Raw genomic sequence first — 26,173 nt, 5'->3', positions numbered from 1 at the left:
AAATTAGTTCCCTTCCAAGCACATGTCCAATTGCCTTTTTAAAAATTCCTATCTGATTCTATCACTCTTTCAGGCACTGCGTTCTAGATACCATCTCTCTCTCTCTCTCTCTCTCTGTCTGTGTGCGTGTGTGTACGAAGAACAATCCCAGCTTCTCTAACTTGTCCACATGACAAAAGTTCCTCATCCCTGGGATCATCCTAGTAAACCTTCTTTGCACCCTTTCCAGGGCCATGGTGTCCTTCCTAAATAGTGATGCCCAGAATTGTACACTGCACACCACTGGTTAGACCTCAACTGGTACGCTAAGGTTTAGAATGACTTACTTGTATTTGATGCCCTGTCTACAAATCCAAGAACCCCATATACTTTCTTAACCTTCTTCTCAACTTGTCCTCAAAGATTTGTGAATATGCAGCTACAGGTCACTCTGCTCTTGCTCCAGCTCCACATCGGTCATACTGCCTGTCCATTTTCCTCCCAAAGTGCATCACTTCACATTTATTCTGCATTAAATTGCACCCGCCATTTGTCTACCCATTTCACATGTATATGTGTGTCGGAAATCTGTTATCTTTGACACTATTTATTATGTTGCCAAGTTTTGTATCATCTGCAAACTTCAAAATTGTACTCCTTACACCCAAGTCCAGGTCATTTATATATAACAAGCAAAACTTTGGTCCTAATGCTGATCCTTGGGGGGCCTCACCCCATACTTCAATCAGAGAAACCTCTGTTCTTCACTATTCTGTGCTTCAATTATGTACGAAGTTACCACAGTCCCTTCAATGCCTTGTGCTTCTGTTTCCTGAATAAGTCTGTTATGTGATATTTTATCAGATGCATTTTGAAAGTCCATACATACAACATCTACTGCACTAGCCTCATTAGGCATCTCTCTGTTACTTCATCAATTAACTCGATAATCTTAGTCAGACACAATTTGCTTTTAATGAACTGGTACTGGCTGTTCCTTATTAAACCATGCTTCTCCATGTGAGAATTAATTTTCTCCTTGACAATGAATATTTTTTTCAACCACTCATGCCAGACTTATTGATCAGTGACCAGTTTTATCCCTTCCCCTTTTTTGAACAGTATGTAACATTTGCAATCCTTTGGTACCACTCCTATAATCAAGGTGTTATAGCGGTCAACAAGGAAAGGCAATTGGGACTGTTGCTTTTGGCTGTCTGGAGGGAATTGAATGCATTAAACTTTTATTATTCCTTGCAGGATCCAAGCCAGTTCCTCGTTCCGCGTATAAGCCCCCACCACCCAATGGATGTGGCTCCCCTATGTTTGGAGTTCATGTAAGGAGTACTTTGTCTGTCAAGCATTTGCATCTTGTGTCTTACCAACTTCATTAAAGTTCAATAATATTAAATGAAATGCTGCAGTAGCTTTGCTAATAAACAATATAAATTGGCTGAACAGAATATTTCCTTAATTATTCCCATGATAGGCAGGAGAGTGTTGCATAACTGCAAAGTCAGTAGGTTGAAAATAGCTGTATATCTTTTGGGTTGAAATTTAAAGATCAGCACAATACTCAATTTGCTAAAAGTCATGAATGCAAATTTCATTTTTCCCTTAAGCCTCTGTTGTTGTGTTACTGACAGTCATTAGTTATTATGCATGCTAAATATTGGGAGTATTTTTTGTTTACAGTACTTGATTTAAAGGAAATAATTTTGTATTTAAGGCAAGATACCTGGAAATAAAAGTAAATTAATTTGTGATTTCCAATTTCTTAGCAGTGATTTTGATACATACTCCAGCATTGTGCTATCATCTAAGTGGATTTTCCTGTTCATGTTTTGACTAAGTGAAAATATCAGATTTACCTTAAACCAACACATCTTCATTGTCAGTTGTTTTTAACCTATTGCTGAAACCTTTATGCATGTTTTTGTGTCATCAGGCTCGTTCTTATTGAATATCTGCCCCCCTGACTCATAGCTCAGCTCACAGCCCTACTGCTCGTGTGCTGCCACATTACTCATCGCTCTATCTCTACTTTGCTCCACCAGCTCCCTGTTTCCCAGTGCATATAAGTTAAAGTTCTTATGCTCCTGTATAGGTTCTTCCATGGGGCTTCCTCTAGTTTCTGTGTCCCATTGAATGGACTGTGGTCATCCAGCTCTAGGCCGTTAGTATCCTCTATTCCCTCCATCAGTCCACATTCTTCATTTGATATCATTTCTGTTATTTGATAACATTTCTGTTGTCTCTGTGGTGTTCCCTCACTAAATCTCTGCCTACAACTTTCTTGATCATTAAAGGCCTCCTCAAATTTATCTTTCTGTGCTGTTAGTCAACTTTCCTAATTTTTCTATTCCTGATGTCATGTGAAAACCCTGGTCATTTGGTTATGTTAAAGGTACTACATAAAGACAGTTTGTTGTAAAGGGAAGTTCAAAGACTTGACCAAATTATCTGGGCAAACTTCTTCCTCACAGGAATCAATAGAGAATGGGGGAAGGAGGCAACTCAGCTGGTTGTAAAATGTTTTAGTTAGAGATGGCAAGACTGCCAACTTTACTTGTTTTGGGTGGTGGGGGTGTGGAGGAGAGTATGGAAAAGGAGGAATGAAACCCTGACATGGGGAAGGGGAAGAGAAAGAATGGCAAGTTAAAGTTAAGCTGTGAGCAAAGACAAAGATCAATTAAAGGAACATTCTTAAGAAAAGGATCACACAAAAATCATGTCTGACATTTCCATAAATAAAATGTTAAGGAAGGCCCCTGTAAAAAGCATCACCCTGATCCATACACATCAGAATGCCCCAGATTTAAGATTTGCATTTCTGCTGAGTTTGCTACAATTGAACTTGGAGCTTGTGGAGCATGAAGTGGGTTCTGAGAAGCCAGGGCTCCAGTTTCTGATTACTGTTTAGTAACTTTTACTTGAAAATGGGGAGAATAGAATTGGGGATCAAAGTCAGCTGTCATCCCTCCCTGGTTGTATAACTGACAGGGCTCATACATAAAGAATGAGTGCTTGGGCAATATGTTGAAGGATTTCTAGTATCCATAGAACCAAATGCTAACAAGAGGCTGCACTGAGGAGCAGAGAAAATTGCCGCATCTATCTATCTACATCCATCTCCTTCTGCCCCTCTATATGGCCCATTCGCCTATTGCCTTTTATTGTTCACATTTCTTGACCATGCTTCCATTCCTCTTCCAGAAACCAATTGGTCCCTGGCAGCCATGTAGCATGTAGCAGATGATGAAATTGGTTTTTACATTGCGCTGCAAATTCACCACCCTGGTACTGCCGATGCAAAAATCAGGCTGTTGCTCTCACTCTCTCTGATCTCTCTCTAGTTCCTGGCTCCAGGGATTCAACACAAGTTACACACAGGCTGAGAAGTCTGTCCTGCTTCTGTCTTGCTGACCAATTAGCTTTATTCTACTCAGCCCCCCAGCTAGATTAGCATATCCCTCCTTTCCAGGACAGACTCTTGGCCTTGGTCTTCTGTTCTCACCCAGAGTGCTTTGCTTTGGCTTTCAACACAGCTTTGTACTTGCACAAAATGCTCTGGCTCCACTTCCTGGCCATGTGGGCACTGTCCATGCCAGCGGCACAAAAATTGTGTAGGCCAGGCCTAAGGGTGGAGCAGAAATTAAGAGGCGTGAGGGTCTAATGGCTGCACCAGCTAAATAAATAAAAAAATATATAAATTCGTCTGTGCTATCTTTTTATTTCACAACAGCTGTCTGGCATGTATGGTGCTTCTAACCATCAGGCATTGCCTATGATCAGCTTTTGGAGTATCATGGTACCAGAATATAATGAAGGCCAACACTCTCCATTTTTAGTGTTGACTGCAAATTTTATCATGAGATTGCTACCCAGCTCTCAATCACATTTATGTCTATTTTTGTAAATAGCTGGACGTGGGAATCCCTTCTATGACGAAATGCTGCAATCAGCATGATCGTTGTTATGATACTTGTGGTAATACTAAACAGGACTGTGATGAAGTGTTTCAGCATTGCTTGTCCGCAATCTGCAGAAATGTACAGAAAACATTAGGAATGGATTCAACTGTACAAGGTAAGTCCAGGTAAACCATTTGATGTTCACTGTTTTCAGGTGGTTATGACGTGTTTACGCCATTCATATGGAATCCCAGCAAAGGGCTGCAAATGCTTTGGTGCTGTACATTGAAGCATCAACTGCAATTTTATGGAACAGTGGTTTATCTGGTGTTCCCCTCCATCCAGTGCTGGTAACTTCCTGACTTGGACTGGGACTCATTTCTTGCTCATACTGTACTTTATATTTGCATATCAGCATGAGGATTGATGTCCAAGGTGATTTCAGGTTTTGGTTCTGCTACTTTATCTGGCAATCTTATATACACTGTTCAATTTGTAATGTGGAGAATTTCCTAACATCAGTCCCAAAATGACTGTTTTAGTTTGAATGCATTCCCTCCCCCTGCCCTCTGATCAGCCTTGTGGCTTTTCTCTGCATTGATGCCAGTGTTTCGAGAGAGAGAAAAACAATCCCTTACTTCTTGCAAAATGGAACTGAATGAAGTATTCAAGGTGTGGCCTGACCAGACCACACCACCATGATCACAGTGAGTCTTTTCCAACCAAGGCACCCAACATGGAACTGCACAAAGCTGTCATGTTGCAACACAAAATAAGAAAAATACATTATTGGGTAGGCGATCCTTCTGCCAAATCTTTACCTCTAGGGAGGGTTTCCCAGATTGAAATCTCACTCCTCAGGATGTTTTGCTTTAATATCACAAAGTTGAAACCCTCTGTGAATTAACTTGAGAGCTTACTGCAATTTAGATACTGTGCTATAAAATTAATATCTTTGTGTCTAACAATTTTAAAAATAATCTAACTCAGTAAAATAGTCCTATGGTTGCAGTACTTGTTGATGTAATGCTGTGACAACAATTGCGCTGATGTGTATACAGCAGGTGAGAATGGTGTTGCTGTCAATCAGTAAAGAAACTGAATTAATGATTTCCAAGACAAGCTTTTCCTTTAATAGAATTGACTTGTTTTTTAAGTCCCCCCCCCGGCTTCAGTGTGAGAGGGGAGTGATATACTCTTAAAATATAGTTTAGTAACAATAACATTTCTGGGGGAGGCATTGGTTTTCTCTTGGGAATCCATTTACTGTACTCCTAATCTCAGTCAGACCTCTGGACTTTAGACTAGAGGGAAGAACATTGAAGAGCAGATCTTCTGTCACTTTCATTCTAGTGATTGGTTACAGGGTGATATTGATGATGGTCCTTAAGAATTCAATTTTCAGGAGGGTGCCTTATGCATCCTTTTGACAATGGAATGCAAAGAAAAGAGCATAATTTAAAATGAGTCTTAAGGAGTCATCTATGAAATGTTTACACCAGGGATGATATGGCCAGGTGAGGAGGGTTCGAATGGCTCTCCTCATTTCCCACTCCTCGTTTGACCGTAACAGGTTTTTAAAAAATTCTGAGAGTGCTTAGCTATTACGCGCTGTGACCATGAAAGACACAATCAGACAGGTTTCCTTCTGCTTTTGAAAAGAAGATAGGATGGTTTTTATTTTAGTTAACCCAGGCTAAGAAAAATAATAAAAATGCTTCAGCTTAAACACACACGCACAGGTGCGTGCACACACGCCAATAGATTATAGAGTATGAGGATAGATTAAGCAATTTAAAGTCCAGTAAAATTAAAGGGGTATAAGGATCTTGAAGTTGGTAACTTGGCTGGCTTCAGGCTGAACTTGGTCCTGCTGCTTTCACTCAGTCCTGCTGGTTTTAGCACCAAGGCAGTTTAAAGCTGTAGATGGATAATTTATCTGTTCTTCCGAAGATAGCTGCGGGTTGAGTTTTTAAAAATCTTTGCCTGAGGTACTTGGTGAGTCAAAAGCAGACAGGGTTCGAAACTTGCACGTTAGATGGAAATCGAGAGAGAGAGAGACGGAACACACTCAGGGTCTTGCTCCTTCAGCATCTCAGTTGCTTGTCCTGTTCTGCAGAAAAAAAATTGATTAAACACACACAGGGTTGGCTTGTCACATGATCCTCTCTCCAGATGCCCAATGTCCCAAATATGGTCCTGCCTTGTGTATTCCAGCTGTAACTTAATTAAATCATCTCAGAATCCATCTCAGCCAGGGTCCATTTGTTCAAGTGATTATGTCTAATGGTCTGTCTCTACCCAGTTTGAATATCTGGATGCTTTGCTAATTGGCCTTCATTCATACAACTCCAAGGCCATTGTTCCTGGTGCAGCTTTGCAGACAGGTTGTCTCATTTCAGTGGTTTTGGAGTGCAGCAGGTACAGTGATGCAAATGTGAAGCCATCTTTAACTGTGATCCCAAGTCACTGGAATGTGGCTTTAGCCTTTGTAAAAAAACATTCAATTAGGGATTTCCAGTCAGTAAATTCAAAAATAGTTTTTTGATATAAAACATGGTTTCACAACAGATGAAGATGAAGAAGTTTAAAAGATGTTACACAATGTATGCCCAAGTAAGGTTTAGTGAGGTATATCAAAGTTTGTGTATGCTGAATTTCACAATGTATCAGGCACTTATAGCTGTGTTCGCTAAATTCAAATTAATGGGGCAAGTTCATCTGTCAGATAGAGACAAGGCTATCATGAGAAGAAATGTTGTTTTTGATATTGAATTAATTCAGTTTTGTGGGGTGGTTGTAAAATTAATTTCGCAAGTGTGGCATATGGGTCAAGAGCATCAAGACTTTTGGTCCAGGTGCTTTACAGTAGCACGGCAGGCAGTGTAGTAATTTCAGAGTGAAAAAGCAGAATATTCTTTTCATTATGATATTACAATATGCAGCACAATATATTTAATTTTTTAACCAATTATATTACTGTGCTAAAATTTGGAAAGTTGTGCCAAGAACAAGTCCACATGAGAACTTTGAGCTGTAACTAGATATAATTATTTAAAATCCTGATCATACAATGACAGTAGAATCCACTACTTTTTGCCCATTTAATAACAAGTGTTTTTATTTAATGTTAGTTGCTTCTAAGGAATAAACCTAACTTTATTTTTCTATTTTTTTTGTAGCTTGTGATCATGCTGTAGAATTGCTTTTCAATGCCGTTATGCATTTGGGATGTAAACCCTACCTGGAGAGCCAGCGGGCCTCATGCAAGTGTGCATATGAGGAAAAAATTGACCTCTGATGTGAAGATTAAGAAAAACAAATCTTTTATAGAAGAAGTGCCTTTCCCTATGGAGCTGAAAAATTCTAGTTTTCTCAGGGGACTTTTAATTATGGAGTAATGCATAACATGTATAAAATTCTCTAACAGATTCGGTTTTGAAGATTTTCATATGATTTTCTATGTTCTTATAACTATTTACATAAATTGAGATGTGAATTATTGCACATTGTCTGACATGTTGTTTTAAGCCCCAGTGTACTATGCTGTGTTTTTAAAGGCTCTAGGTTCATGCTCATACACTGAATTCCATTTTCTCTTCAGATATGGAGCTCAGCAAAAATGGTAAAGAAGAATTTTCTCTGTCCCACCCCATGCCAAACCATTAGGGAAGAAAAATCAAATGAGTTAACTGACCATGCTCATGCACCACCTAGTGGCAGGTTACTGAGTGACAGCTGTCACATGACTTAATTAGAAATGATGCTGGGTTGTGGTGCCCAAAGAAGTGCAGAAATTGCAAATAGATTGATTTAATTTATTTTAAATGGGAGCGTAGATCCAGTTAATCTTGTATGATGTAAGGCACATTTAAATCAAGTAGAGAGAGAAACAGAGTTAATGAGTCTTCAGTTCTGAAGAAGAGTCATATTCAACTCTTGTTTTTCTCTCCACAGATGCTTCCAGACCTGCTGAGTATTTCCAGCACATTCTGTTTTAATTTCAGATTTCCAACATAGCAGTACTTTGTTTTTATTTTATCATATAAGTAGAACTGTTATCAGGCTGACAAACATGGCTTGATACTGCAGTTACTGGAAATCTGGAATAAAAACAGAAAACGTCAGAGACACTCAGCAGGTCAGGCAGCATCTGTGGAGATAGAAAAAAGAGTTAATGTTTCAAGTTGTTGACCTGACATTGGACCGATGACCTGAAATGTTAACTGTTTTTCTCTCTTCTCAGATTTTGTTTGACCTGCTGGGTATTTTCAGTATTTTCTGTGTTGGCTTGGTATCCCAAGCATTTGAAGACTAGTATTCTAACTAGCTGTGACATAAATTGTGACAGTAGGAAGAATAGACATTGGTAAGCAGCCCAGATCATCAAGTGAATGCTGGTGAGCATACTGCTGGAAATCAGAACTGAGAAAAATGCATCTTTAAAGGAAACGTTATCTGAATTTAATATGTTTACATATCTAATGCAGGTTTAGAACTATCTTGCTAACCGTTCCCATGTTCCTTGCCCCAGAGAGTAATTGCAATTTTAACTTTCCATTTGATAGATTGAGAGCCTCAAATTTCCATTTCTTTAATGAAGAATTTGTATTAAAGAACTTTAAATTATATAGTACCTTTCACATTTTCAGGACAAAATATTTCACAACGAAGTAATTATTTTGGAAGTCACTTTTTACGTAGGCAAATATGGGAGCAACTTTGGCACACAGTCCTATCCCACAAACAACAATAAGATAAATCAGCAGTTGATCAGTTTTCAGCGTGAGGGATGAACTTTGACCAGGACACCAGGAGAATTCCATTGCTGTTCAAAAAGAACCATGGAATCTTTACAGCCATGTGGACTGGTAGAAGGAGCCTTGTCCTCAATGGAAAGACAGTACCTAGAACATTTGCTGTTTTCAGTGATACACTGAAGCACCAGCCCAGCTGAATTCTTTTAGATTTTTATTTTGTTACACAAATTTATCTTGAAACAGACTATCTTTTCTAATTGGCCTTTTGAAAAGTTAAATCTTGGTCGATACATTACTGCTTTTGAATATTGAGCTCTTGTGGCTGATTACCGTCTGATGCTCCTTCCTGAGTTTTTGGCAGTTTTTAAGAACACAATGTAAGCAATAGGAGCAGGAGGAGGCCATTCAGCCCTTTGAGTCCGTTCCACCATTCAATGAGATAATGGCTGATCATCTACTTCAACACCATTTTCCTACACTATGCCCACATCCCTTGATGTTTTTAATATGTAAAAATGTATCGATCTCCAGTCTTGAACATACTCAACGACTGAGACTCCACAGCCCTCTGGGGCAGAGAATTTCAAAGATTCACCACCTTCTAACTGAAGAAATTCCTCCTCATCTCAGTCCTAAATGACCTGCCCCTTATTTTGAGACTCTATCCCCTGCTTCTAGACACCCCAGCCAGGGGAAACATCCTTCTAGCATCTACCCTGTCGAGCCCTGTAAGAATTTTGTATGTTTGACTGAGATCACCTCTCATTCTTCTAAACTCAAGAGAATGAAGGGCCAGTCTATTTAATTGTTCCTCGTAGGACAATCTAATTTTGTAAGTGATGGCTTCCACTGTCGGGGCAGGACAAGGAGGTAGGTCCTAAGTCTACTTGAGCTGGAATAGGAATCAAACCCATGCTGTTGGTGTTAATTCTGAACTACAGGATAGCCATCTAGCTAACTGAGTAACTGGTCCTATTGAATGCTGCAGCGTTTAAAGAATTGCACCCTCCTCTCCAACCTTTGTGGCACAAACAATTGGCTTTCTTTCTCACCAGAAATATTTTCTCTCCCCTTTAGCTGCTTAAAGTGAGCTGGGAGCTACAGTTGACATTCTGCATAGAAAATTAACCAGTCTTAAAAATGTGCCATGTTACTTTGATATTTCAACCTGCCATTTTCCAGTGCAACATGAAATATTTCTTTACTGAAGTCTCCTCTCTACCTCCATGCATGAGTCCTATCTTTACAGTGATATCTGTAACAAGGAAAGTAAAGACCAGGGATAACTGGAAAGAGGTTGCAGGTGCCTGAAATTCAGGGATTGGGTGTTGGTTAGTTTACTTGCTGTTCTTTTACTTTTTGCACTTGGGTTTAACTCCAGTGCAAAAGTCAATTAACTATAAGTATCTATTGTGACAGAAACTCAGGTAGTCTCAACCCAGTTTCCAGTGGCCATAAGTTTACAGCTCAAAACTGTCCATAAGTTGACATCCATTTATACTAAATTAGTGATTCCATTCAGGCAACAAAGATAGCTGGTGTGATAAATGGAAATGTTACACCAGTGCAATAGAGAATGCTATTCTGGGTTTGTGGTTCAAGCCCATTGTTTGTTTTGTGTGGAGGCCATTTTGCCCACCATCTGATCTGTGATAGAGAACTGGGAACGCATGATGTCTCAGCGAAGTGGGCAATTGTGGGGTGCAGTATAGAAGGCGAAATCATGTTATGGGAAGATGTTGAAAGTCATGAGGAATGTACTTAATTTATTAATAGACTTCTGTTTATTTGTTCTTTAAATATAATTCTGAAATAGTAGCGTTTCTATTTTGTGTATCAAATATTAACATTTATAAAGAAATAGTTCAAAAAGATGCCATGTTTTTTTAATATCATGGGAATTTTTAAGCAATCTTTTTATTATTCAGATAACGCTTCAAGGCAATTTCTTACAATCCATTGCACAGATTATTTTCCCACAATGTCCAATGATTTTTATACTCATTGTTTTGAGAGATTCTGAGGCCAGTTGTAGAATCTTACATTTCCCCACCTGAGTTTATGTTACTCTACAGTTTGATTCAAATTGTTCTGCTGTATATGCCTCAATATTAGAGTGCATTTCCTTTGCACCATTTGGGTTTACCAAGCATGGAAATATTAGTCGAAAATTTGCTGAACAGGGAAATCTCGTGACGTCATTTTTTTCCTCACCTTTCAATCTGAAAATTTGTTACCCTGAAAATTTCTAAAGTGCAAGCTAATAATGGCATGTGAGGTTGATAGGGCATCTGGGACCTTTGTGAATAATGGAATTAACAGACTGCCGCCTTAACCAATGAGATTTAAGGATAGAGAAAGAAACAGTAGTGATGGAGAAGGAAATGGGTTGCATTAGAGTCAAATCGGATACAGAAAGAGAGAAAAAGAAACATTGGAACAGAGAAGTCCAAAGAAGTTTTTTTTTAAATACCTGCAGGAATGAGATGCTATAGTTTATATTGTTGTCTTTCTGGTTGGGTAGGTTCACTGGCATTGCAGAAGCATAAATCTTTTCATTTAAAAAGGTCCTTATGTCATTACTTTGAAGGTAGTCCACTGTTCAGGTACCGTTTTTCCTGCCAGCCTATGATTCCAAAGAAGAGAGAATTCAGGCACAGTCAAGGTATATTCCCATGGAAAGGAAGGGGAAACAAATCCAGAGCTTCCTGAATGATGAAAGATAAAGAGATTAAGATAAAGTTGAAAAAGTGTGCCTATGACAGATGTCAGGTGGATAATACAACTGAAAAGCAGGCTGAATACAGAAGGTTCAGAGGGGAAGTGAAAAAGCAAATAAGAACAAAGAGCACAAGAAGAGACTAGCAGCTAACAAAAAATAATCCCAAAGTCTTCTATATGCATTTAAATAGTAAAAGGGTTGTAAAAGGTGGAGTAGGATTGATTAGGGTCCAAAAGGGGGATTTACATGTGGAGGCAAGGGGCATAGCGAAACTATTAAATGAATTAATTGTATAGGGATTTGGACTCTATACTAAACCCCAGGGTAAGAAAGTTCTTGTTGAGGAATAACCATATTGGCAAAAAGGACATTTTCTAATTTAGAATTCAAATTAACAAGATTTATTGGATAATAAAAATTGATACTTTTCATTAGTCAAGGCATGGCACGATACACAAATTCAATATGTATTGTTCTGTTTCCCATAGATCCTGAGACTTCTGGAGTCTTCTCTTAGTTCCTTGAACCTGGTCTGTTGACTCACCATGTCCTTCGAGATTCCAGTTTAGCCAACTCAACTCTAATATAGATACAAGCTTCAACCTTAATGGATCCTTTTCCAACCCATAACTTGCCAGTTTACCTCAACAGCTAAAACTGCTTGTCTGTCTGAACTGCTGAACCTACATACTTCACAACTGCCTGCTGAGTGTGTTCTCTCGTGCTCTTGCTCACACTCTCTCTCTTGCATGCACTCTCACTCACATGCTCTGTCTGCAATTACTTTAACCCTGGCATCCCATCTATACTGGATTAACTGATCTTTAATACTGGATTCTTATAGCAATCCTCAGCCCTGTGACAGTTGGTTTAACTACTAACTAAGCTTAATACTGGGTTCTTAAGGCAACCCCTCAGCCCATGACGAATTCCTATCAACTGGCAATGCCCTACACAAATGCTAACTTCCTAGCAAATGCCCTAATCCTATCTTGCGATAAATGCCCCCCAACAAGTGTCCTGTGACAAATGCTAACCCTTGGCAAGTATAAAGACCTCAGCATCCCTATTTTTATACTCTTTTGGCAGGTAGCTTTGTGCACCTGGATCAACGCAACTAACTTCTAACTCTTTCTTTTGCAATTTTTGACCAATGGGAAGAGCACTCCTAGCATCCCCACAACAATCTAACCTTAATTTGTATCTGTTATGACATGGCAGATGATGTGTGCCAGGCAGACCAAATCCACAAGGGAAACTTGGTTGCACTATCACAACGGTTTTGCAATTGGTATTTATAACGAGAAAATGTGGGCACTGAATTCAGAAGTAATAAGTCCACCAAGACCCTTAGAGATTTAAAAAAATAAAAGTATTTTTTAACAAAATAAAAGCTTTCAAGCACATAAGACTACAATTACTGCTATAATAACTCCTAAAATACCTAATTAACCTGACCCCCAGTTACACCTGCTTTAAGGCAACGATCCCAAATAGATTTTAGATTTAAAACAGAACCATTAAGTTAACATAGTACCCACTTGACAGTGGAATTGCAAATGGCTTTTGCCCAACTTCAGTTCTGTTATATAGCAGACTTATGCACACATGGCTGGAGGCTTCATTAAGGCTATTTCACACACTCCTGTTAGATCTTACATGGCCTTCCTTACATATAGCATTTCATTCTCCTTTATATATGTTTCTCTCTTTTTAATATATAAATTCTATTGTTCCATATGTCTTTGAAACTGTATCTTTCTCATAATATGAAACTTTCATTTTGCCAATATTGTCAGTAACCTTTGAGAAAAATAAACACACTTTAGCCTTGCTTATCTGGCTAGTTGTAAACAAACTAAGGTCCCTTTGAAATCCAAATCCCTTCATTTATCTAAAAATGCAAATTCCCTTTACACCTTACATGCTAAGCCAGCATCCATGTTTACTCATTAGCATGTTAAGCATATAGCTTCTTTCGATAATTTCAAACTTGCAGTCTACTTGACTCCAAATATAATTAAATCACACAGACAGACCCAACTCTACTTACCCCCATAAACCTACTTCACAATGAACCATAAAATATTATGAAAATTATTATACTTTCGTCACATAAATCTAACCAGCGGTCTTCGGAACATTCTAGGCCCAAGACCGTGCTTCTAGCCAATCAGCTTTGCAGTCTTGACGTCCCTTCTTACTGCAAAATGCTAAACTATAACTTGTATCTTTTACTAGAGGCCCTAGAACATCTAGCCCTCAGGCCATCTTCCTGGCCAATCCGCATTGTAGGTTTGACTTTTCTTTATTGCTAAGCTAGACTCACTGGTACCCAAATATGCAAATGTGTCCTAGCTATAACTTCAGCTCAACCCCAAAGAACCCATGTGTTCTTTCGTAAAGTTACGTCACGGTATTTGGCACTTAACGAGATGCCAACTTTAAGACTTTCTTAACAACATACCTCAAAATTCACGAATCATAAAAATACATACAAATTAAAATTAAGACTTTTTATCACTAAGTTTATGTACATTACAATTTGGTAATTTAAGCCTTATGAATTACACAAATGTACCAATGAGGTGAAGCATCTGTCTTTACTGAAGATGCTGCTGCACAGGTCATGATGAAAGAGGAGGTAATTAATACACTAGAAGGATTTAAAAATGTTAAGGAGGATGTATTGGATAGGCTGTGTGTACTTAAAGGGGAGACAGTGGCATAGTGGTAATGTTACTGAACTAATAATCCAGAGATCCAGGCTAATACTGTGGGGCACGGGTTAAAATCCCACCATTGGAACTGATGCAATTTAAATTCAATTAATAAATTTGGAACTGAAGGCTAGTCTCAGTAATGGTGACCATGAAACTATTACCGATTGTTGTAAAAACCCATCTGATTCACTGATGTCCTTTAGGGAAGGAAATCTGCCATCCTTACCTGATCTGGCCTACATGTGACTCCAGATCCATAGCCATGTGGTTTACTCATAACTGCTCTCTGTAGTTGTATAGCAAGCCACTCAGTTCGAGGACAATTAGGGATGGGCAACAAATACTGGCCTTGCCATCTCATGGAAGAATAATTTTTTAAAAATACCAGGACTGGATGAGATGCATCCAAGAACACTGAAGGAAGTGAGAGTGGAAATTGTGGCGGCACTGACTGTAATTTTCTAGTCTTCTTTAAACTCAGGGATGGTGCCAGACGACTAGCAATTGTCAATGTTACACCCTTGTTCAAAAAAGTGTGCAAAGATAAGCTCAGTAACTACAGGTCTGTCAGTTTAACTTCGATGATAGTGGAGCTCCTGGAAACAATCATTTGGGACAAAATTAATAGTCACTTGGACTCATGCAGGTTAATTAAGGAAAGCCAGCACGGAGTTAAGGGAAAATCATTTTTAACCAACTTGCTGGAGTTTGTTGAAGGGGTAGCAGTGAAGGTTGCTGAGGGTAAAGTTGTAGATGTGGTGTACATGGACTCTCAAAAGGCATTTTATACAGTGCTGCACAACAGACTTGTGACCAAAGTTAGAGCTCTTGGAATAAAAGGGACAGTAGCATCATGGAAATGAAATTAGTTGAGTGATAGGAAACAGGAGTGTAGTGGTTAATGGATGATTTTCAGATCGGAGGAAGGTTTGTAGTGGAGTCCCCAGGGATCAGTGTTGAGACTTTAATCTTACTGATATATATTAATTACCTGGACCTTGGTGTATAGAACATACTCCAAAGTTTGCAAATGAGATGAAACTTGAAAGCATTGTGTACACAGTCCCTGAAGGCAGCAGTTCAACCAGACAAGGTTGTAAAGAAGGCATATGGAATGCTCTCCTTCATTGGCAGAGGTATAGAATATAAAAGTAAGGCTATAATGTTGGAATTGTAAAAAACACTGGTGAGGCCACAACTGGAGTATTGTGTGCAGTTCTGGTCACCACATTACAGGAAGGACTTAATAGCTCTGGAGAGAGTGTAGAGGAGGCTTACAAGAATGTTGCCAGGGTTAGAAAAGTGTAGCTACGAGGAGAGATTGGATAGGTTGGGGTTATTTTCCTTAGAACAAAGGCTGAGAGGTGACTTGATTGAGGTGTACAAAATTATGAGGGGAATAGATAGAGTGGACAGGATAAAATTGTTTCCCTTGGTGGAGAATTCTAGAACCAGGGACATAGATTCAAGATAAGTGACAGAAGGTGTAGGGGGGACATGAGGAAGAACTTTTTTATGCAGAGGGTAGTGGGTGTGTGGAATTCGCTGCCCAAGTTGGTGGTAGAGGCAGAAACTCTAAACTCTTTTTAAAAGTATCTGGATCTGCACCTTAAGTGCTGTAAGCTGTAGGGCTATGGGCCGGGTGCAGGAAGGTGGGATTAGAAAGGGCACCTGGGTGTCCTCAGGCTGGCATGGACAAGATGGACCAAATGGCCTCCTTCTGTGCTGTAACTTTTCTATGGTTCTAACTGTGAGGAGGGTAGTGTTGAAATTCAAATTACATAGTTGCTGGAAAGGGTGGACAAGTGGCAGATGAAATTCAAAGCAGATAGGTGTGCACTGATTCATTTTGGTAGGAAGAAGGTGGAGAGAGAATATAAAATAAAGGGTGCAGTTCTAAAGGAGGTGAAGGAGCAGAGAGACCTAGTTATGTGCGTGCATAAGTCATTGAATGCAGCAGGAAAGGTTGAGAATGTGGTTAATAAAGCATACAGTATCCTAGGCTTTATTATTTGGGGCATAGAGTACAAGAGCAAGGAGGTTATGTTAAACTTGTATAAAATATTGGTTCGGCCTGAAATGGAGTATTGCCTCCAGTTTGGGTGCCACAAGTTAGGAAAGATGTGAAGGCATTGGAGAGAATGCAGAAGAGATTCATAAGAGTTGTTCCAGGGATGAGGAACTTGAGTTACGAAGATAGGCTGGAGAAGATGGGACTATTTCCCTTGGAGAAGAGAAGGCTGAGTGGAGATTTGTTAGAGGTATTCAAAATCATGAGGGGTCTGGACAGAATATAGAGAGAAAAACTGCTCTGTCTCGTGAAAAGATCGAGAATGAGAGGGCACAGATTTAAGGAAATTGGCAAAAGAAACAATGGCGACATGAGGAAAAACTCGCGTGAGTGTAGGATCTGGAATATGCTGCAAGAGTACAGTGCAGGTAGATTCAATCAAGACATTCAAAAGGGAATTAGATAGTTATCTGAAAAGGAAGAATGTGCTGCGTTACGTGGAGAACGCAAGGGAATGCCAACGTTAAGTTACTCATTCAGAGAGTCAAAATGGGCTAAATGGCTTCTTTCTTGTGCTATAGCAATTCTGTGAAGTATCAGGATTAACTTTTTTTGGTGAATTTGTTCCAACAGCACAAATGCAATATTTTTAAAAAGCTCTTGGAGGTCGATGGTGTGCTGCTATTTTTATGAGGCTAATGGGGTAGCGGTACAAATCATCCAGCAATTTGTGACAAGGCTCTTGATTTGCAACATACAAGGTATCTCTACTTTGCAGGAAATTGTTGGGTTATTTACACACTAATAATGGTGTGTGGATTAAACTTGTCGTTACATTCCCAGCAATTTTTGGCCCATCAAGTATTGTGTAGCAGATGTACTAAAGGGGAAACGATTTGCAGCGCATTATCTGTTCCACTAAAGTAGTTATAGAAAAGACTCTCCCTGAGCTCTGAAATTGAGTATTAATGACTATTTCAGATTGGAAGGAAGCTGGCATTGAAGTAGGCATAAGCACACGTTTATTGTACACAACCAAATAATAAAGGATTGATGTTATTAAATTTTGTTATTTTTAAAAAATTCTCCTTTCAGTTTTTAGCTTATTGCCAAGCACAACATAATCCTACATTTACCCAATAAGTGTTTTTTCTATGCTATATTTCAATAATAAATCTGTCTAGTTTAAATATACTACACACCCCATGCGTAAAATCCTATTGGCTAAGTCATTTTGAACAGTACCTGGTATTGCGGCATGAAACACAAGTTTAAAAAAGGGAAGATTCACCTTTTGGACCATTTTAGTGGGAGTCCAGTTCTCAACAAGCTCTGGTTTTGCTGAAATACCATTTTCGATTACATGAGTTTACCCACTAGGCAGCTTAACAGAAGTTCTCGTTTGCAGTAAGTGGATGATTCAAAAACAGAGGAAATTTCATATTCCAAAATGCATTTATCAAATTATTACGAGAATTCAAAAATCAATTTAATTAGTTTTATAAATTGTGCTTTTTATGATTTAGAAGGCTTGTGTCAGCAACTCTTGTTATTAATAGTTTCTAAAGTTGACAAAATTAACATAAATCATCAGAATCTAAAGCAATTAGCTTGATTTTCAGCTTACTGATAGTATAGTATTGGCTAGTCTCAATTTACTACAAAAGAGTCCTTGCTTTTTCCTTGTGGGGAAGCGTCTACAGTGGATGGCTACAATTAGGAATGCAATATGGGAGGTGGTTCACAAGATGCAAAAACATGCAATTTTTAACAATGAGTAAGAAGGCCAGTAAATAAATGCACTTTTGAGTATGATTCAGCCACACAAGAAGCCCTCAGTTCCATCTGTTGTCTGTGTTGAGATTCCTAAACTGCAGGGGCAACACTGAGGAAGGATATCACAGCCAACTTCAGTGTTCATGGCATATAAGAGTGGGGGAAACAGTCAGGATTGAGTGCCTTCAGGAAGAATATACAGGACTACCTCAGAGTAGGTTACTGGTTGAGAGGAAGTTGAGGGTGGAGGAAGTGATGAAATAATATATATATAAATTTCTATGGACAGCATTTTCATTAGCTAAATTTTCAGGTGATTCATTAGGATGCATGGACACTTTTTTTTCAGTTTCTGAAACCTTTATTTTTGCTTTTTCAGGTCTTCAGCTCCCTGAGGTAGCTCTCTGCCTTCAGGGAGCTTTCTGTCAGCACTGGCCAATGCCAGCATTGATGTCATCACCCGCCCTCTTCCCACCTCCACCCCAGCAGCGCTGAGCTTTTCAGCACACATTTCACACCAGCGGGTCGTTAATTTACCAGCTAGTGTGAAATTACAGTCGTGGGCTGATCGTGGTCCGTTTCACGGCCGATCCAGGGCCTGCTGATCGTGCCCGCCTGTCAAGCTGAAAATTCAGGCCATGAGCTCCAGGATATACCTTTCAGTTCTGTCTGCTATCAAGCTTAGTTAAACGTGGCCCCAAACTAAAACATTCTCAAAGGAACAACTGTAAGAGGCTTAATTACTTAAAATCAGAAATTAAGTCAAAAAAAATTCACAATATGATGCAATGAACTAGTTGTAACTAGTAGCATATGCAAAGATCAATGCTTGGGCCTCAGCTATTTGTAATTTATAATGATGACTTAGGATGAGGGGACTGAGTGTAACATATCCAAGTTTGCTGCCGATACAAAGCTAGGTGGAAAAATAAGCAGAGAGGAGGATGCACAGAGGCTGCAGAGGTATATAGACAGGTTGGATGAGTGGGCAAGAACATGGCAGATGGAATGCAAGGTAGTAAAGTGTAAAGTTATACACTTTTTGGTAGGAAAAATTGAAAAAGCAGTATATTTTTTGAATGGTGAGGGATTGGGAAATGTTTGCATCCAGAGGTATCTGGATGTCCTCGTACATGAATCACAGAAAGTTAACATGCAGGTTCAGCAAGCAATTAGCAAGGCAAATAGTTAAGCAAATGTTAGCTTTTGTTAATATTGTTTGGCATATATGTAGGTGAAGAAGTCTTACAGGGAATTGGTGAGGCCTGTTTTGTAATTAAATACAGCAGAGCTTCTCAGTGCTTTCTCATTGTAGGTCTTTATTGAACTAAGCTCAAGCCTCCAGAGAGCTGCCTCATGGTAGAGGTCACATGACAATGGCAAGCCAGATAGGGCATGTAGAATGGATTGCATTTCTAACCCAAACATCCCCCTTTTCATTCCAAACAAAGATACAAACATCCTCCTTTTTCCTAACAAACAGAAGACACATTTGCGTGCACGATCATATGCAACTAAGAGTTACCCAAGGTACCCACTATACACCCACTGTTCTCAGGCAGTAACAACTGTTTGTTCTACTAGTCAGTCTCTGCTGGTTTGATGACTTCCAGATCATGTCGGACTGCTGCTTCTTGTTGAATCTGGAAGATTTCACATTTTCAACATCCTTTTTAGCTCCTCAGTTTTTCCATAGCTACATATAAATTTTTCAAGGAGTCTTTCAGGATCGCAACTTCTTTGTGTGCCGTTTCTGCCTGCCTGGCTGTACATGTGGTTGAGTTTTTCCAACTCCCACATTGTTTTGCCAACCGTGGAATTGAGAATCATTATTTCCTCCTAGTACCTTTGTGTTGTCTCTGAAATTTGTTCGTTCAGATCTCACACAGCTTGGCTCATTGAAGACTTCAGTTTATCGTGCGTTTTCGACGGTATATACTGTCATGATAATGAAAGAAGAATACCGAATTACGTCTGGAAATATTGGACTTTAAAAATAAGACTTGAGTTTTAAAATGCACACAAGCCACTGGCTGAAATGCTGCAGGGTGACTCCCTAAGAGGTAATGGAACCCCACCCTGTTGCCAGACAAGGTAGAGATAATGAGAGATGAGTATCATTTCGTCAAGAAATCCTGTGAGCAATGCCCAGACAGGTTTGTGAATTTGTTTCCCACTTGTAATATACAAAGAAGGGGTTAAAAGTGAGCTGAAAAGCTACCCAAGTGTCTGCCTGATGGTGGGTGTTCTGAGAGAAAGTGCTAGAAATTTGACTCAAAACTAACAGCCACACACACTACCCCTGCAAATCGCCATTTTGCAGGTATCCTGATCTCTCTCCCTCTCTACCAAATTCAACACTACTGGAACCTCAATACCGACTATTCGTCTACCAGAGTCAATTCTACTGGAATCTCGAATCGCAATGGCTGCAACACTCAATCACCTACTCCCCACAAGTCAAGGACTGTTCCGTATACCTTATATATATATATATATATATAATATATATTCACTTACTTTGAGCTAAATTCTTACTTTTAACCTGTATATCTGTACATGCATGTGTTTTATCCTTTCTTGCCTTTAGTAGTTAATAAACTTACTCTTAACCTTTAACTCAAGAAAGTCTGATCGAATTGGCTCCTTCAAAACCAGAACTATTGGGTCTGGGAAAAGGTATCTGCGAAAAGGATCCTTTTTAGATTAACAAGGGCCGGAGGGGGGGTGCTGAATAGTGACATTGAGCTAGTTCACTCCCCCCTTGCCCAGGGAATAACAATTTTGGGGTGTCCCAGCCAGATGGTGACAAATTGAGGGGTCTCACCTGGATCAACAACTTTATGGAACCTCACCTGGGAGTGGGTCGTAACAATACTCAGCTTGAATCTTGTGCTTCAAAGCTTCCAGTTCAGCTCTAATGTGAACATTTTCCTGTAGAACTGCTTCATTTACCTTCGGCTTGTCCATTTCATTGTGCTGACATGGTCGGCAACCATTTTGTGGTTTACTTGAATATTGCCTCTCTCTCTGGGGTCTTCTGTCTCACTCACTCTGGAGTCTTTTGCTTTCCTCTCTCTGGGATTTTCTGTTCCCCTGTTTCTGGTGTCTTTTGCTGCCCTTTCTCTGGGGTCTTTTGCTACCCTGCTAGCGTGTTCAGGGTTACCAGTCCAAGTTTTAGATTTGCTTCAGCTGAGTGGCCATTGCATCTCATCTATGATCTGGAACTCTAGAACTTCCTTCTTGCCATTGTATTGGGCTTTCAGACAAATTTGTTCTCTCAGTATGAGTATAGTGCCATCATATAGCTTCAACCTTAATTTTGAGGGCTTCATTTTTGGATTGCTATGTAGTACAACTTCACACAGGTCTGTGAAGGTCCACGTAGCCTGGATGAGGAGTTCATGGAATGCTTTCAAGATAGTTTCTTAGAGCAGCACGTTTTGGAACCAACCAGAGACCCAACTTGGCATTGTGTAATGTGACAGGGTTAATCAATGACTTCAGGGTAAAGGCACCCCTAGGTAGCAGTGATCATAATATAATTATAATATATTATAATTATATGTATGTATGTATGGAAGGGAGAAGAGCGGGTCTAAGTCTAGAATTTTAAACCTAAATAAGGACAACTATGAGGACATGAAAGCTGAGGTAGCTGAAGTTAATTGGGACACTAGGCTAAGAGGTAGATCAATAGAGAAGCATTGTCAGCCATTTAAGGGGATTTTTCAGAATACTCAGAATAATTATATTCCTACTATAAATAAAAATTCTAAAGGGAGGACCCACCATCCATTGTTAACTAAAGAAGTTAGGGAAAGCTCTAAACTTAAGGAAAAAGCATATAACTGCGCAAAGATGAATGGCAGGTCAGATGAACAGCAGAGAATGACAAAAAGGTTAATCAGGAGAAAGAAACTAGAGTATGAGAGGAAGCTGGCTAGAAAAGTAAAAATGGATAGCGAGACTTTCTACAGGTATTTAACAGGAAAAGAATAGGTAAATAGAGTGTTAGTCCTCTAGAGAGTGAAAATGGGGAATTAATAGTAGATAATAATGAAATGGCAGATGAAATCAATAAATATTTTGTTTCTAAGTTCACTATAGAGAATATAAAAAAAACATTCTAGTAATAACTATAAATCAGGAGGTGGAGGGAAGAGAGGAACTTGGTGAAATTACAGGAGGGAAGCGGTACTGTGGAAACTGATGGAGCTGCAGGCTGACGAGTCTCCAGGTCCTTATGGACTTCATCCTAGGGTCTTAAAAGAGGTGGCTAATGAGGTAGTAGAGGCATTGGTGTTAATTTTCCAAAATTCCCTAGTTAGTGGAAAGGTTCCATCAGACTGGAAAGTAGCAAATATAAACCCTCTATCCAAGAAGGGAGGGAGGTAGAAAACAGGAAACTATAGGCCAGTTAACTGTTAACGTCTGTCGTGGGGAAGGTGTTAGAATCGACCATTAAAGAGGTTATAGCTGGGCATTTAGAAAAACACAAGGTGATCAGGAAGAGTCAGCATGGTTTTGTGATAGGGAAATCATATTTAACCAATTTATTGGAGTTCTTTACAGGAGTAACATGTGCTGTGGATAAAGGGGAGCCAGTAGAGGGCGGAATCGTCCCAGATTTGCACTGTGCGGCAGCGGGTGGGTAAAATGATGTTTTACATGCCGACTGCGATGGCGGGTTTTCATGCTGAATCATCCTAATCCCTCCACATTATTTACGCATTCTCGGGGAACACGCAGTTTTGATGGTGGGCGAGCAATGGGTGCCATATTTAAAGTCCTGCCGCATACACACATCTCAGTGTTTCCAGCCCACGACTACTGCAGGGAAGATGTCCATGAAAGGCAAAAAGACTGCAGCCCCCAGGTTTAATGACGTGTCACTGGAACGCCTTTTGGATGCAGTGGAGGCCCGCCGCAATGGTTCTGGCCTCAGGATGGACAGCGATGTTATTAATCAGGCTTGGGAGGCGGTGGTCAGCACCAATGCCCTGCAAAAGAGCACAGCCACCCAATGCTGCTACAGGATTAATGATTTGTTTCGCCAGGTTAACTCACTCATCACTTTCAACTCTCACACTCACAAACCCATCACACATCCACAGGGATCTCACACCTCAAGGGACAACACCACTAACTCTCATACACACCTTCACATCTCCATCAGGCTCATATCCTCTCGAACTCACATCCTCATTTCAGTCCATGGCTCTGCTCACCTTACAAACATTCCATGCAGTGCCATGCATCCTGCTCACACTCTCTCCATCTGTTTCCACCCATCTGTTTCAATGCAGAAGAAACCTGCTTACATCAGCAGGGAGAGATCCCAGACCGGGGATGAAGTGGCCCAGATTAGGCCCCTCACTCACTTCGAGGAGCATGCCATCTTGCTGACTGGTGAGGATGTGGACCCTGTCTGTGGTAAAGGTGAGGTTGGCAGCGAACAGCCACCTGAGGATCCTGCACCACATCATCCCTCCCTCAACACAACTGAGTGCTCTCTCTCCTGCTTTTGACTCTGCTGCCATGCACTACTTTTCTCTACTTTGGTTCACAGGGAACTCTGCCAAGAGACTGACACCCTCAGCCAGCCAGTCCCTCAACTCCATCCATGTCCTCATCTGCAGCCAAGAGAACTCTACCTCCAGTGAAGAGCTGGAAATAAGCAGCCCTAAAGACACGTCACCACAGAGGGGGTAGCCGGCCCACAAATGATTCTGGAGGGAAAAGTGCGTGTGGCAGGGCCTTTCGGAGCCTTGTGCAAACACTCTCCCAGGCATGCGGATCCTTCACGTTTCACACTCATCTCAATGTCCTGAGCATTTTGAATGCTGCCTGCTGGAGTTCACTTTCAGTTGTCCATCTGAGCTGAGCTGCATCTCTGTCCACCCAATGATCACACTCTCATGCAGCATGTGATCTTGCCCACCATGCCACTCGTTTCACTTTCGATTTGGACAGAATGGTGCTAATTCAGTTTTACTTTTGTTCCCCCGTCCTTCACCCTCCCTCAGTCACCCATTTCCTCTCCCCTATCACAGTTGACCCCCAGCTTCACCTTCCACTTCCCCTCTGTTACCTACCAGCCACAACCCTTTTCCTTCGGGGATGTCCAGGTGAACGTGCACATTCCCTTCCTTCCTGAAAATCCCAATCCAATCCACATTCACTTCCCCGACCTCCTCCTTTCCACCCCCAGGGTCTGTGTCTGCCTCCGGGTCCCCACCAACCTCACCGTGCCTTTTATTGCTGTCGTTGAACCCTCACCCTCCCACCTTACCACCTCACTCTGCTCTCGGTCATTCTCACCCTTCCTCCAAACCATGCCCACCCTCAGTTTGCTCCCAGGAGGCAGACCTGGACCCATCAGACCCCTCCCATGCATGTTCACCTGCACATACCCACCCCTTTCCCCCTCTGCAAACCATTTCCCCTCCACACCTCTTCCCCCCCGGAACCCCTTTCCCCCATCAGACTGCCCCCTTAGTTCCTTCCCCGTTGTGACTCCTTCCTCCAACCTTACCTCTTCAGCCATCCTTAGTCTCACCCCCCTGACTCCTTCCTCCAGACTTACCTTTTCCTCTAGCCTCACTTCTTCCTCCAGCCTTACTGCTACCCACTTTCTGACTCCTTTCTCCACTGTTACTTCTTCCTCAACCCTTACTCCCTCTCTGCACCCCTTCCTCCTGCCGGACAACCTCCCCCCCTCCCCCACCACCAGACAGCCTCCCCTCCGGTTCTCCCCCACCCTCTCCTCCTCCTCTCCCTCCCCTCCGGTTTTCCCCCCACCCTCCCCCTCTCCCACCACCCCCTCCCCCCTCCCACCACACCCTCCCCCCTCCCACCACCCCTCTCCCCCCCTCCCACCACCCCTCTCCCCCCCCTCCCACCACCCCTCTCTCCCTCCCCCCTCCCACCCCCTCTACCCACCCCTCCCCCCTCTCCCTCTTCTGTCCCCCCCTCCCCCCTCCCACCCCCTCTACCCACCCCTCCCCCCTCTCTCCCTCTTCTCTCCCCCCCTCCCCTCTCTCTCCCCCCTCCCGTCTCTCTCCCTCTCCCCCTCCTTCGTTCTCTCCCCTCTCCCCCTCCCCTCCCCCCCCCTCTCTCCCCCCTCCCCTCCCCACTCCCCTCCCCTCCCCACTCCTCTCCCCCCCTCCCTCTTCCCCTCCCCCTCTCTCTCCCCCTCCCCCCCTCTCCCACCTCCCTCTCCCCCTCCTCCCTCTCCATCCCCCTTCCTCTCCCTCCTCCCTCCACCCACCCTCCCCCTCCCCTCTCTCCCCCCCCCCATCCTCTCTCTCCCCCCCCTCCCCATCCTCTCTCTCCTCCCCCTCCCCATCCTCTCTCTCCCCCCCTCCCCATCCTCTCTCTCCCCACCCTCCCCATCCTCTCTCTCCCCCCCTCCCCATCCTCTCTCTCCCCCCCTCTCCCCATCCTCTCTCTCCCCCCCTCCCCATCCTCTCTCTCCCCCCCCTCCCCATCCTCTCTCTCCCCCCCCCCCTCCCCATCCTCTCTCCCCCCCCCTCCCCATCCTCTCTCTCCCCCCCCCCCTCCCCATCCTCTCTCTCCCCCCCCCCTCCCCATCCTCTCTCTCCCCCCCCCTCCCCATCCTCTCTCTCTCCCCCCTCCCCATCCTCTCTCTCCCCCCCCTCCCCATCCTCTCTCCCCCCCCTCCCCATCCTCTCTCTCCCCCCTCCCCATCCTCTCTCTCCCCCCCTCCCCATCCTCTCTCTCCCCCCCCTCCCCATCCTCTCTCTCCCCCCCCTCCCCATCCTCTCTCTCTCCCCCCCTCCCCATCCTCTCTCTCCCCCCCTCCCCATCCTCTCTCTCCCCCCCTCCCCATCCTCTCTCTCCCCCCCTCCCCATCCTCTCTCTCCCCCCCCTCCCCATCCTCTCTCTCCCCCCCCTCCCCATCCTCTCTCTTCCCCCCCCTCCCCATCCTCTCTCTTCCCCCCCCCCATCCTCTCTCTCCCCCCCCTCCCCATCCTCTCTCTCTCCCCCCTCCCCATCCTCTCTCTCCCCCACCTCCTCCCTCCCCCTCCCCCCATCCCTCCCCCTCCCCTCCCCCTTCCCCCTCCCCCACCCCGTCCCCCCCCTCCCTCCTCCCACCACCCCTCTCCCCCCTCCCACCACCCCTCTCTCCCTCCCCCACCATCCCTCTCTCACTCCCCCCTCTCCCCCTCTCTCCCTCCCACCTCTCTCCCTCCCACCCCCTCTACCCACCCCCTCTACCCACCCCTCCCCCCTCCCCTCTCTCCCCCCTCCCCTCTCTCTCC

The 26,173-nt window shown here is 42.4% G+C and overlaps 1 protein-coding gene across 6 annotated transcripts in view; it reads left to right on the top strand.

The window, feature by feature from the left end:
* Nucleotides 1–7,397, top strand: part of pla2g12a (phospholipase A2, group XIIA) — a 28,130-nt gene extending 20,733 nt beyond the window's left edge. For all 6 annotated transcript variants that reach the window (XM_078547203.1, XM_078547201.1, XM_078547200.1 and 3 more), the window contains 3 exons: nucleotides 1,240–1,316; nucleotides 3,903–4,068; nucleotides 7,076–7,397. In XM_078547203.1, the coding sequence (XP_078403329.1) occupies nucleotides 1,240–1,316; nucleotides 3,903–4,068; nucleotides 7,076–7,194 (362 nt within the window). In that variant the 3' untranslated portion in view covers nucleotides 7,195–7,397. The remainder of the gene's footprint in view (nucleotides 1–1,239; nucleotides 1,317–3,902; nucleotides 4,069–7,075) is intronic.
* The last annotated feature ends 18,776 nt before the right edge of the window (nucleotides 7,398–26,173 follow it).

The sequence above is a fragment of the Cetorhinus maximus genome, chromosome 8 (genome assembly GCF_964194155.1).
Source record: "Cetorhinus maximus chromosome 8, sCetMax3.hap1.1, whole genome shotgun sequence".
NCBI lineage: Eukaryota > Metazoa > Chordata > Chondrichthyes > Lamniformes > Cetorhinidae > Cetorhinus > Cetorhinus maximus.
Note: the sequence above shows the minus strand (reverse complement) of the source record. Positions and strands in the feature narration are given on the sequence as shown.